General features: G+C 38.1%; 1 protein-coding gene across 1 annotated transcript; it reads left to right on the top strand.

Annotated features, from left to right (window-relative positions):
• Window positions 1–275: 275 nt before the first annotated feature.
• Window positions 276–5876, top strand: LOC131827280 (opiorphin prepropeptide-like). The gene is made up of 2 exons (XM_059171167.1): window positions 276–329; window positions 5157–5876. The coding sequence occupies exons 1-2, from the start codon at window positions 276–278 to the stop codon at window positions 5874–5876; spliced, it is 774 nt and encodes a 257-aa protein (XP_059027150.1).
• Window positions 5877–14357: the final 8481 nt, after the last annotated feature.

Genomic DNA, 14357 nt, shown 5'->3' with positions numbered 1-14357 from the left:
GCAATTACCTCCAATTTTATTTTTATTTATTTACAAGTTATTTTATTTATTTACAAGTCAAAAATGAAAACTATTTCCACTATTTTATACCTAAATATTATAAGCTTACCAATATTGCTCCAAAATAACATTAGGCAAATTTCTTAAAATGCTACAGTACTATTCCTGCACTATGTCATAAACAAAGTGCTACAATACATTCCAAACAGTATTTTTCTTTTCAAAGGAGTACTCATCAGCTACTATTGTGTTTATTTTCAGGGGTGATCATAAGGATGAAACCACTGTACCTGATCATGAGCCTTTTGGCTCTTGCAGCATGCTTCTTGGTAAGTTTCATTAATCATGTTTTTATATTTTTCTCAGAACTATTAATTCAGATTTCTTTTCACATTAATAATGCTACCCTTTCTTATGTATCAGTAGCTATCAATCATTGATGAAACACTGTTTTGAGTGCTTTAATGTAAATTTAAATTTAAAATCTAATTTAAATAGCCACACGTGGCTTAAGGCTACCATACTGGATGATATTTTTTAAAGATTTTATTTATTTATTTAGAGACAGAGAGAGAGAGAGAGAGAGCATGAGTGGGGATACGGGCAGAGAGAGAGAGAGAAAAAGAGAGAATCTCAAGCAGACTCCACACTGAGTACAAAGCCTAACATGGGGCTCAACCTTATGACCCTGATATCATGATGTGAGCCGAAATCAAGAGTCAGACACTTAACTGCCTGAGCCACTGGACAATTTAGATCCATAATATCAGACTGCATTCTACAGACATGTATAAATGTAGGTCCCCATATATTAACAATTTCATGAGTAGGTAAAACAAATTTATTGCAAATTTTTAATCCAATGTACTTAAAGACACTATCTGAATATCCTTGAACATGTTATTTATTTTCATTGGGACTCCGTTTCCCTATCTATAAAATGAGATGCTTAAAATAGGGCGCCTGGGTGGCTCAGTTGGTTAAGTGACTGCCTTCAGCTCAGCTCATGATCCCAGAGTCCTGGATCGAGTCCTGCATTGGGCTCCCTGTTCAGCAGGAAGTCTGCTTCTCCCTCTGACCTTCACCCTCCCATGCTCATTCTCTCAAACAAATAAATAAATAAAACCTTAAAAAATATATTTATATAGCGGCTTTTCTCAACCTAGGGCTCATGCATCACCTACATCAAACTAATCCAACTCACCTATTTGAAGACAGTATTCCAGGCCCCATCCCAGAATGAATAAGGGTGTCTGAGAGTAGGACCTGGGGAAATGCATTTTGCATTGAACGCAGAAGTTACAGACATTTCTATTAACACCTACCATGTGTGAAGGGCTGAGTTAAGCAACACAGGAGCTACTGAATATTCAAAGTCGGAAGAGACTTTAAAAAGACACTGGTTTGGGTTTTTTTTTTAAGTACTAAAATAATAATTTCAAAATAGGGATAGATTAATTCCAGTTTAGGAAGAGATTAATCCCATAGTAATTTCTACCAAAGAACTATAACATCTATTATATATCAAATGGAAGGAAAAAAACTTTCTTTTCAGAAGACTACAACTTCTATAAAGCAGACAACATAAAAGTATATCATTCTGAAGCAGTGCTTCTGTTCATCTACTCTCAGAAACTTGAATAAAAGCTGGTGATTAAATAAGTCACTCGGGCAGCCTGACCTTGTTCATATCACTAAGTGCCTTACAGATGTGATAATTTTTGATAAACCAGTAAAATACACTGACATCTTTAAAAGGTTGTATTATGTCTTACTGGCCCGACCTTAAAGCTGATTTTCAGTATTTTCTGTCTCAGAACACGAGAAACGCACTTTATTTTAAAGGATCAGGCTTTGATCATCTAAATAATGGTCTTTTTTTTTTTTTTTAACATAAACTTGAGAGCTCCAATAATATAAGCGGTTTAGCACAAGCGTTTATTTTTATTCTATAAAAATTGTTTAATAAAACTTATTCATTCGTTATGTTAAAAACTCTCTGTGCGAACAGGACTGAAGGAAATTTCCTTAATCAGATAAAGGTTATCCTCAAAAGGACGGGGTAGTCCTTAGCACTCAGCTCTGGGATCATTCTGTTCTCTCCTGATCTAACAGACCTGCTGAACCTTCCCCCTTGCCGCCTTCTGAAAGTGGGAAGAAAGTGAGCTACACAGGCCGTCAAGATGTCTCTCTCCTCAATCCCACAGCAATGAAATAGGCCTTTCATTGAAATAGGCCTTTCACCAACTTAACTGTATGAGATTCATGAGGATTAATAATTACTGAAATATAGAAATGTAAAGGGTAGAATATCCTTTCTATATGGGCAGGGTGGGCAGTAATATTGAGTCTTCCTTCTGTATAGGTAATTTTCCAAAGGCTTTATAAACATTCACTCACTTAATCCTCAAAGCCAACCTAACAAAGGGACTACTATTAATCTCATTAGAATATAAAGAAATTTAGACTCAAAGTATCCATGTCTTACCTGGATTGTTCCTAAACCAAGTAATACAGGAAATTAGCTGCAGAAACATAGCTTAACTATAAAGGAAATAGGTGAAAAGAAAGTGATAGCAACAAGGGAATTCAAGGCTGAAAGTGGACTCTGTTTAGAAAAGTAAATTGAACATAAATAATAGTTGTTTTCTAAGGAAAACAAGAGAGTTAAGAGACAAACATCGAAGATGCAGGGTGGGAAAGGGGAAATTGACAGAGCTCTGAGAAAATACTTTTCAAGGAAAAGGAAATATGTAGATTTTAATGACTTTGGTTACGTGACCAGTTACTTGGAGAAGTGTGTCTGTAATTGCTCGCATTATTTTGGAGTAGGAGGAATATCATTCTGACGGGATGCCTGAGAGCTCAGGAAGATGCAGAGAACTTTCTTTTTCTTTTTTTTTAGAGGTAGAGAACTTTAATAAAATTGGCATAAACAGAAGATTATAGGCCACTGGGGAATAAGGCTCAGTTAACCTAAGACACTTGAAAAGATTGCAGGGTAGTGCTAAGGGACTGTAAGTTTGTGATGGTACATTTGCCACTACTGTTCAAAAACCTGGAATTAGGAATCGGGGAAACAGATGACTGAGAAGACATAATCATAAAGTCTAGAATTTGCAAGGGAAAAGTGCCAAATGAACAAATACACGAAGGACCAGAGGCAGCAAGAAGGAAATGCAGACACGTGTTCTCTAGAAGCTCTCGGCAGAGTAGGAATTGTGCGTTCTTATCCCAGAGCACTGGCTTAGTTTCCCTCTATTCAGCATGCCCTCTCCGTTTGACATTAGTTCAGCTTCCTTGGAAGGTCTGCCTTCTCAGGGAGATGATCCTTAGTCTTTCCTCTATCCAAAACTAATCACTATAAATTTCTAATGTATTTGTTTCCTACACTATTTCTCAACAATTTTTATTTCCAAAAATTGAATTTCCAAAAATTACGACCAGTATACTAGGTGTTTACATAACAAATGGTAGCACATAATATTTACTGAGCACAGTATCTGAGCCAACCAGTGCCCTAAGCACTTTACAAGTAATATTTCACAACAAATCTAACTCGAATCTGAGACAACTCACCTACCTCCAGAGCTCAGACAACCTCAAAGTTGTCTCAAACTCTAATGGAGGGGGCTGCATCTCTGGAATATCCTGCACTTTTTCCTAGAAAAAAAATTCTCATTATAAATTAGGAAAATGTTTCAAACTTTACAAAGTTATAAAAACAAAGTTAAAATGACACTTAATCTCAATACCCAGAAGTAAACATGACTACTGTTGGAAAAAAAAAAAAAAGGAGGAGGTGGGGGGGGGGGGTAAAAGGTAGATACGTCTATGAACATCATTTCACAGATAAGGAAAGAGAGTGTCAAAAGGGATTCCACATCACGCAATCTCTAAACTGTAAAGGCAGAATTCAAACCCTGGCATTAAACTCCAGGGTCTATCGTTCCTCTTCTGTTTGGACCATGTTGTACTGCCCTGTACTGTTACTACCTGGTCTGTAGACTCACAAAAGGCATGTCTCCATGCCCACAGCATCTACTTAAGTGTACTGAACAAAATAGGTGGCTCAATAATACTTTATTTGTGTTCAAGGCCTGAAACAATCCTGAACTCTTGAATAAGATATAAAGAGACATTTTCCCCTTATGGAATTGATTCCAAGGATAGGCTCCACCAAAAGCACAGGATATGATTTTACCTACAATCTTTTTCCCCATCAATACTATAACAGCTTTCATCTAAGAGCCCAGGAATTCAGAGGATGAAAGAGAAATTTTCACTTTTTTCTGATACAAACTTACAGACTGTGTAACTCAGATACATATATAATAGTTTTCTATTGTACACAACAAATTAACACAAATTAGTAGCTTTAAAAAAATCCATTTATTATCTCATAGTTTCTTTGGTCAGTCTCTGGCTGACCAAAGTGAATTCAGAGACTGAATCCAGTCTCTGGCTGGATTCTCTGCTCAGGGTCTCAGAGGGCTGAAAAGGTTTTGTAAAGACTGTATTCCTTCCTGGACCTCAGAGTTCTCTTTTCAAATTTGCACAGTTGTTGGGAGAATTCAGTCCTTTGTTTACAGGACTGTGGTCTTTCCTGTCCAAAGGCAAGCTATAAGCTGTAGGGCCACTCCTAGTTTCAACTGAAAAACTACCATTTAGGGACGCCTGGGTGGCTCAGTTGGTTAAGCAGCTGCCTTCGGCTCAGGTCATGATCCCAGCGTCCTGGGATTGAGTCCCACATCGGGCTCCTTGCTCAGCAGGGAGCCTGCTTCTCCCTCTGCCTCTGCCTGCCATTCTGTCTGCCTGTGCTCACTCTCTCCCCCTCTCTCTCTCTGATAAATAAATAAAATCTCTTTAAAAAAAAAAAAAAAAACTACCATTTACTTCCATGTGGTCCTCTCCACAGCATGCTTCTTTGCTTTAAAGCCAACAGAAGAGCACTTCCTGCAGCTCCAAATCTCTCTGACTTCTGTGTCTGACCCATAGAACCTATTTAAAAGGACTCACCCAATGCCAGTATATGACCGTAGGGGGCAGGAATCTTGGGAGCCATCTTAGAATTCTGCCTGCCACAGATAGTATACATTCTTATGCTTGACTTTGATATACCTAACCAAAAATTGTTCACTTCTGTTTTCCCACAGCCCAGTGAAAGTCAAAGAGGTCCCAGGAGACAATATCCACCTCGGCTTCCTCCTCCTCCTCCTCTAAATTTTCCTTTTGGTCCAGGATTTGTCCCACCCCCTCCTCCACCTTTTGGCCCAGGGAGAATTCCACCACCCCTTCCACCTCCTTATGGCCCAGGGAGAATTCCACCACCCCTTCCACCTCCTTATGGCCCAGGGAGAATTCCACCACCCCTTCCACCTCCTTATGGCCCAGGGAGAATTCCACCACCCCCTCTACCTCCTTATGGCCCAGGGAGAATTCCACCACCCCTGCCTGGAATCTATTATGGCCCAGGTTATCCATATCTACCTTTCCAACCAAGACCTTATCCAACTGGATCTCCAACTGGATACCCTTATCCTCCCTTTACTCTTGAACCCCCAATACAAACTACTACAACAGATTCCACTACAACCACAACAGGCACCACTACCACCCAAACAAAGCCCACCACCCCCACAACTACCACTTCTACTCCCCAAAAGACAACTACCACTTTGACTCCCGAAGAGACAACTACAGCTTCAACTCCCCAAAAGACAACTACCGCTTCAACTCCCGAAGAGACCACTATGGCCTCAACTCCCGAAGAGACCACTACGGCTTCGACTCCCGAAGAGACCACTACGGCTTCGACTCCCCAAAACACAAGTCAGAAGAAGTTTCTAGATAAACTCATTTCAATTTTTGGATGAGAATGAGATGTTCATAAGCTCTGAGCTTTGGGAATGAATAATCTTAGAAAGAAACTACCAAACAATCCACAAAAACATTATGAAAACAAAGTGAAAATAAACAGTCTAGCAAAAATATGAAACCAATATGTTGTCATGAGTGCCACCAGTTTGTCACCACCACCACCACCCCCCTACCCCCCACCTCCACCCCCCACCCCTCTCATCCCAATAAAGATTAGTGCTGCCAGAAGCCTGACCTTGTAACATGAAGTCTAGGAGGTAATTAGGGGAAAATACAGTGAAATATCTGGACTTAAACTTAGGGTGATGGAGTGAGAAAATTAATTGTCAGGATGCCCTCCTACATACCACAACCCAGCACACCACTATGACACATAAAATAATAGGTTAATAGATATTTAAATTAAATAATCTCAGATCTCCCCAATAAAGTCCCCCTGAAACATTCCTGAGTACCACCTGATCATTAATTGTAAATAAATTTTCATATTATCTGTTCAATTCCAGAGTAGAAGTGCCTTTCTAGGAAATCAAAGTATTTTTTACTTACTTACTTATTTATTTATTTATTTTTTACAAACATATGTTTTTATCCCCAGGGGTACAGGTCTGTGAATCGCCAGGTTTACACACTTCACAGCACTCACCATAGCACATACCCTCCCCAATGTCCATAACCCCACCCCCTTCTCCCAAACCCCCTCCCCCCAGCAACCCTCAGTTTGTTTTGTGAGATTACGAGTCACTTCTGGTTTGTGAAAAATGAAGCAAACGTCTTGGAATATGATATGATAAAAACATCTTCCAAGCTAAGGAAGAAATACATGATGGTTTCAGACATCAATAATAAAAGACAAATGGCTCCAACACCACAAAGTTTCCTTTGCTTTCAACTATTAGTTAAGGTTTTAATCAAAAGTATTTCAGAAATGGCCTCACTATACCCTGAGAGCTATATCTTTCATACATTCTTGACTGTTAAATTACAAAACTCCATTTTCCTTTCAGGATACAATCACTCATGCTGTCACCAAACACATGAATCAAAATTTCTCAAAGATATCTAATGTAAGCATAGTTTTGTTCACATGTGCTTAATGTTATCTTTTTTTTTTTTTTTTAATCCAGACTCAGTAATTAACTTGCGTTAGATTGACCACACATTTGCAAAGTGGTATTCCAACTCAGACCTTTTTTTTTTTTTTTTTTAAGATTTATTTATTTATTTGACAGACAGAGATCAAGTAGGCAGAGAGGCAGAAGCAGGCTCCTTGCTGAGCAGAGAGCCCGATGCGGGGCTCAATCCCAGGACCCTGAGATCATGACCTGAGCCAAAGGCAGAGGCTTAACCCACTGAGCCACCCAGGCGCCCCGTGCTTAATGTTATCTTTAACCCTACAGATAGTTTTGAGAATCTACTATGATAGATAATCTGTTCCAGTAGCTGAGCACTTAGCAATACAGAAACCAGTCAAAGTCACTACCTTTACGGAGCTTCCATTGTAATATGACCAAAAAAAAAAGTAAATACACATATATGTAAGAGGTGAGAAGTGCTTTGAAAAAATAGGAAAGGTTAAAAGATAAAAGGAGTGTTTTATTTGAGATAATCAGAAAGAACCTATCTGATAAAGTAGTATTTAAGCAAAGGCTTGAAGAACGTTAAGAAGTCTAGTATTCAGGATTTTTCCATTTTTTTGATTGAGGCTTGGATGGCTTATATTTCCCCCTTCGGACCACCTTTGCCATATCCTATAGGTTTTGGACCAATATATCTTCATTCTCATTGGTTTCCATGAATTTCTTAAGTTCTTTGATTTCCTGGTTGATCCAAACATTATTAAGCAGAGTGGTCTTTAGCTTCCAAGTGTTTGAATTCCTTCCAAACTTTATCTTGTGGTTGAGTTCCAGTTTCAAAGCATTGTGGTCTGAGAATATGCAGGGAATAATCTCAATCTTTTATTATCAGTTGAGCCCTGATTTGTGACTCAGTATGTGGTCTATTCTGGAGAAAGTTCCATGTGCACTTGAAAAGAATGAGTATTCTGTTGTTTTAGGGTGGAATGTTCTGTATATCTCTGAGGTCCATTTGGTCCAATGTGTTATTCAAAGCTCTTGTTTCTTTACTGATTTCCTCTTGGACGATATGTCTATTACTGGTATGTCTATTAGTGGTGTGTTTAGATACCCTACTATTAATGTATTCATAGCAATATGACTTTTTATTTTGATTAACAGTTGGCTTAGGTAGTTGGCTGCTGCTCCCATACTGGGGGCATAAATATTTACAATTGTTAGACCTTCTTGGTGGATAGACCCTATCTATCATAAATAGAATGATGTAGTGTCCTTCTTTATCTCTGACTACAGTCTTCAGTTCCAAATCTAATTTATCTGATATGAGAATCGCTACCCCAGCTTTCTTTTGAGGCCCATTGGCACAAAAGATGCTTCTCCATCAGCCACAGCAATTTCCTTCAAGACGTGTCTCCAAAGGCAAAGGAAACAAAATCAAAAAGGAACTTTTGGGACTTCATCAAGATCAAAAGCTTCTGCACAGCAAAGGAAACAGTCAATAAGACAAAGAGGGAACCCATGGAATGGAAGAAGATACTCACAAATAACACTACAGACAAAGGGCTGATATCCAAGATCTATAAAGAACTCCTCAAACTCAACACACACAAAACAGATAATCACATAAAAAAATGAGCAGAAGACAGGAGCAGACACTTCTCCGATGAAGACATACAAATGGCTATCAGACACATGAAAAAATGTTCATCATCACTAGCCATCAGGGATATTCAAATCAAAACCACACTGAGATAACACCTTACACCAGTTAGAATGGCCAAAATTAACAAGACAGTAAGCAACAGGTGTTGGAGAGGATGTGGAGAAAGGGGAACCCTCTTCCACTGTTGGTGGGAATGCAAGTTGGTGCAGCCACTTTGAAAAACAGTGTGGAGATTCCTTAAGAAATTAAAAATAGAGCTACCCTATGACCCTGTACTAAAAATAGAGCTACCCCATGTATCCCTGTACTACTGGGTTTTTACCCCAAAGATACAGATGCAGTGAAAAGAAGGGCCATCAGCACCGCAATGTTCATAGTAGCAGTGGCCACAATTGCCAAACTGTGGAGAGAACCAAGATGCCCTTCAACGGATAAATGGATAAAGAAGATCTGGCCCATATATTCAATGGAGTATTATGCTCCATCAGAAAGGACGAATACCCAACTTTTGTATCAACATGGACAGGACTGGAAGAGATTATGGTCAGTGAAATAAGTCTCAAGCAGATAGAGTCAATTATCATATGGTTTCACTTACTTGTGGAGCAGAAGGCATAACACAAAGGACATTGGGAGATGGAGAGAAGTGAGTTGGGGGAAATCATAGAGGGAGATGAACCATAAGAGACTGTGGACTCTGAGAAACAAACTGAGGGTTTTGGAGGGGAGGAGGGTGGGGTATTGGGAAGGCCTGTTTCTGGGTATTATGGATGGCATGTATTGCATGGAACACTGGGTGTGGTACATAAACTATCAATCCTGGAACACAGAAAAAATAAAATAAAATTTAAAAAATAAATAAAACATTACCAAAAGTAGAAGAAGAAGTATTCAGAGATCTAAAGAAAGAGTACTAAAGACAGAAGGGATACAACATAGAAAGGTCTGAAGTAGCAAGGAATATTTTGTGCAAAAATACCAGGAGAATGGTAATGTGACTCACACTCAGTGAGAAAGGAGGGGAGTTGGAAGGTAAATAATACCAAGAATGCAGAGACAGCCCATACCATAAGGTACCTGGGATTTGAATTTCACTTTAAATGTCTCAGCTTTAAACAAAGGAATAACATTATCTCATAAACATCATCAAACTTCATCCCTCTAGCTGCTCTGAGTACCACACTATAAGGAGAACAAGAGTAGAGGCTATTTCAAGAATCCTGGTGTGAAATACGGGGGCTTAAACTAGAATGGGATCTATGAAGAAGGGGGGAGGTGGTCAGACATAGAAACAGCTAAAAAAAATATTCAAAAGTATTTGATGAAGTGCTAGACCTTGGTTTTAAAGGAAAAGAAATAATCTAGAAAAAAACTATGATATTTTGGACCCAAGAAAGCATGTGAATAATGGCGTCATTTAATGAGGGACGTAAGTCTGGAGAAGACTCACAGTATAAGATTTGAAATATCACAGTCCTTCACTGCTTATGTTAAGTTTCATATCTTGAACTTCGGTACTATTTTTGTTACTAGAATAATATGACTACTACAGATTTGGCATCTTAATAAAAATGGATTTTGCACAGTTCTATGGACCACAAGTCCACAAAATAGCGGGATTCAACTACTTTCTCTTCTTGGAGTCTCACAAGGCTGAAGTCATGTTCATAGGCAGAGTTGCATTCTTTTTTGAGACTCTAGAGGAGAATGTTCCAAGGTTCATTCATCCCTCTTACCCATGTCTTCTGTCTCACTCTTCTTCTCTACATCTCTCTGACTCCACCCAGAGAAATGTATCTATTTTTACACACTCACATTAGATTGAGCCTATCAAAATGATCCAGGATAAGCTCTCTATAAAGCTCTACATCTTAATAACATCTAAAAAGTCCTTTAGCAGCAGTACCTAGATTACTATTTAATTAAACAACCAGAGGATGGAAATCTTGGGAGCACATCCTTAGAAATCTACCTGTAACAACTTCCAAGTAGATAGTGAGCAGACAGAATACATGCAAGTGAAGAATAAATGGGAGGACCAAGTTCAACCAGGATCCCCATTTCTGCCAGGGATTAATGCCAGAAAGATAGATTGGGAAGAGGAGGCATTCAGGGAATTTGGATATATATGAGCTAAGTTTTAACACAAAGGCTGTTGCACGTTTACACACTGGATATATGACAGCTCGGACTTAACTAGGTACACTTCCACTTTGTATTATTATCAAATATGTGAACAGGCAAAGAACACAATATGCAGAGATGAGGAAAATGTGGTATCAGTGGCTTCCTGCACTTCCCTTCTTCCTTATATAAGCATACCCAAATTTCTTTAGCCAATCATCAGAAAATCATCCTCTCTGATACTGATATCCCATGAAATTCCTTCATTTCAAATCTGGGACTCTAGAACCTCCTCTCTGGCCTTCCTCTCCCTCTATTAAATATCCTCCTCAATATCACTAGGCTCTTTAAGTCCTGATTTTTCAGTATTGGATTATCATTTAGAATTTACTTATTTCCATTCTCTGCCTGGATCCTAATGCTGAAAAACTTACAGAGTTATCAGTGAATATTTTTGAATTACTAATAAATTAACTACAACATTCAACACCAACTACCAAGTATTATAAATGTATTATATATCTGACACTGACTGCAAAATATAGATACTAAAAGACAGATAAAAATACACACACACACACACACACACACACACATACACGTGAACACACACAGGGCTGACACTTGAGTAACATGGGGGTTAAGGGCACTAATCCCCATGCAGTCTAAAATCTACATATAACTTCTGATGCCCCCAAAACTTAACTACTAATAGTAGTTGACTAGAAGTCTTACCAAAAACATAAACATCATACCAAAACATAAGACCAATAACATAAATAGTCAATTAATACATGTTACATGTGTTACATACTATATTCTTATAATAAAATAAAGAAAATGTTATTTTGGAAATCATAAGAAAAATACAAGTCCTATACTATAAATAATCTATGAAGAGTGGATCTGCTCAGTTCAAACCCATGTTTTTCAAGAGTCAACTCTGTGTGTGTGTGCATGTGTATGTGTGTGTATGTACTGCTCAACAGTATGTGTGTTATGTTTTCCTTCTTGAGATGAGGCTCAGATAGCTATAATAACTTGGCATCTCATTAGTGGCAGAACCAGGGATCCAACTCAAGTAGATCCATATTCTTTACAAAATGCTCACAATTTCTAACATTCCCATTTTATGCTATCACTAACTCCCACTGTGTACTTTCTCTGCTCCCACTCCTAGGTCAACGAACACTGCTGAGGGAGCTCACAAATCTATACTATCTGGACACACTATATAATCCTGCCATTTGCTACAATAAGTTCATTTTATGTACACTCTCTCCTCTATATTGTGAGCAGCATAAGAGCAAAAGTGTAACTCATCCAGCTTTACAAACATACAAATTAAAATCTCAACAATTTTGTAAATGAAAATAGAAACCTTGAGCCAAAATGAAATAATAGTATAAAGGCACCAGATATATAACCATTCCTGTTATCTTGAGTGAACAGGACCTTATTAAATCCATTCACAAGGATAAAAAATAATCTCACTTTGGTTCCTGTTAAGTACTCCTTATTTCATTTACTGACAATAATGCTGGATAATGTTTACTTCAAAATGGCACCTTCTGAAGGAGTCTCTTCACATGGGTTATGTTGTACTGTGACGTCATTCAGCAGTGCCAATTACAAACAATAGAGATGTAGCAACACAAAATGGTCAGGTCTTCAGAGTATCTCCCATGAGTCCAATTATCCCAAGTTGCTGCTGAAGAACCATATCATTAAACAGTGGGCTTAAGAAATCCACAGATAACCAGGAAAATCCTACACAAATATCGGTCAAAGGGACTTTTATGGAAATATTTATGCAAAAGAAACATTTTGAGGGAATGTCAAATCTCTTAGAGAATGCTTAAAGTGAGCAGAGGAGTTTAAGTGTCAAGGAAATTCAGATTATAGCAGAAACTCTAGGGTGTCATAGGAAAATCCACTTCCTTTTTCTTTCTAGACATATAGCTAGAGTACATCTCCCAATCTTACTTACAATGAGGTATGGCCATGTGCCTGAACATGGGACGGCAATGGGACGGGAACAAAAAGTGATGTGTCATTTCTGGGTTTTTTTTTTTTTCCAGTTAGTTTTCTTTTATTATTTTTTCAGATTTTTTATTTATTTACTTGACAGAGAGAGAGATCACAAGTAGGCAGAGAGGCAGGCAGAGAGAGAGGGAGAAGCAGAGAGCCCAATGCAGGACTCAATCCCAGGACCCTGAGATCATGACCTGAGCCAAAGGCAGAGGCTTAACCCACTGAGCCACCCAGGTGCCCCTGATGTGTTACTTCTAAATCCAGCCATACATCTTTCCTGTGTGTTCTTTCAGGATCTTTGCATTTGCACTTGAATTTCATATCCTGAGACCCCTCCTGTAAGCTTCTAAGTTTTTATAATTCCAAACATTACCCTTCTTCCCTTAGCCTTAGGAATATTAGGTTCTATCTCCATGACACCTTGGTGTTGTCACTTTACCTTTTCAATTACCCAGTTAACAATCTGTAATGACTAGTTAATGATACTTGATATTAAATTCTCTTTATTAAAAATAACCGGTGTTATTTGTGTCTCCTGATGGGATCATGAATGATATAGTAACTAAGGAGCTGCAACATCTATGGGCTCTACTACGAACAGCAGTAGTCTCGGGTTCAGACCATGATGTTCAAAGTCACACAACAAAATGTTCTTCACCAAGTACAAGAGTACTTAGCATTCACTTAGAAAGCATTCAAAATATTAACAACACAATATACTTGGTAATAGCTTGGTAGAGATTTGGTGAATTTTAGGCTTCTTATGTCCCACTTTGAACCTGAGATATACATGGTTGTGAGAAAAAATTCTGAATATGAGTGGAAAACTTAAGTTCAGAGAAGCCTTAATTCCTTAATGACTGCAGGGGAATTTGATACAGTTAATGGGCCATGGCTATGTGTTCTGGAGGCTCAGGCTACAGGGATATTTTTATAGGTTTACCATGGCCAACCTAAGCTATGGTAACATCTCACCTGTAAATGTGATGTCTTGGACATCTTTCTTTGCAACATCCTGATGGATATGCCTCCTCAGGCAAGAAAAAGAAAAGCAGAAAGAAACTTGGGGACTATATCAAATTAAAAAGAAAAGCAAAGGAAACAACAAAACAAAAAGCAGCTACTGAGTGGGAGAAGATATTTGCAAAATATATCTGATAAAGGATTAGTATCCAAAATATATAAAGAACTTACACAACTCAACACCAAAAAAAAAATAAATAAAAAATAAAGAAATAACAATCCAATTAAAAATGGATGGAAGATATGAATAGACATTTCTCCAAAGAAGACATACAGATAGCCAAAAAACTACCATCTGAAAAGATGCTCAACATCACTCATCATCAGGGAAATGCAAATCAAAACTACAACGAGATATCACCTCACACTAGTAATAATGGCTAGAATGAAAAAGACAAGAAATAACAACTGTTGGCAAGGATGTGGAGAAAAAAGAACTCTCATGCACTTAGTGGAAATGTAAGTGCAACAACCATGGAGAACAGTACTGAGGTTCCTCAAAAAATTAAAAATAGAAATATCATATTATCCAGAAATCTCACTACCATTTAGCCAAA

This window comes from Mustela lutreola, chromosome 1, assembly GCF_030435805.1.
Source record: "Mustela lutreola isolate mMusLut2 chromosome 1, mMusLut2.pri, whole genome shotgun sequence".
Taxonomy (NCBI): domain Eukaryota; kingdom Metazoa; phylum Chordata; class Mammalia; order Carnivora; family Mustelidae; genus Mustela; species Mustela lutreola.
The sequence above is the reverse complement of the archived record's forward strand: the minus strand, read 5'-3'. Positions and strand labels throughout refer to the sequence as shown.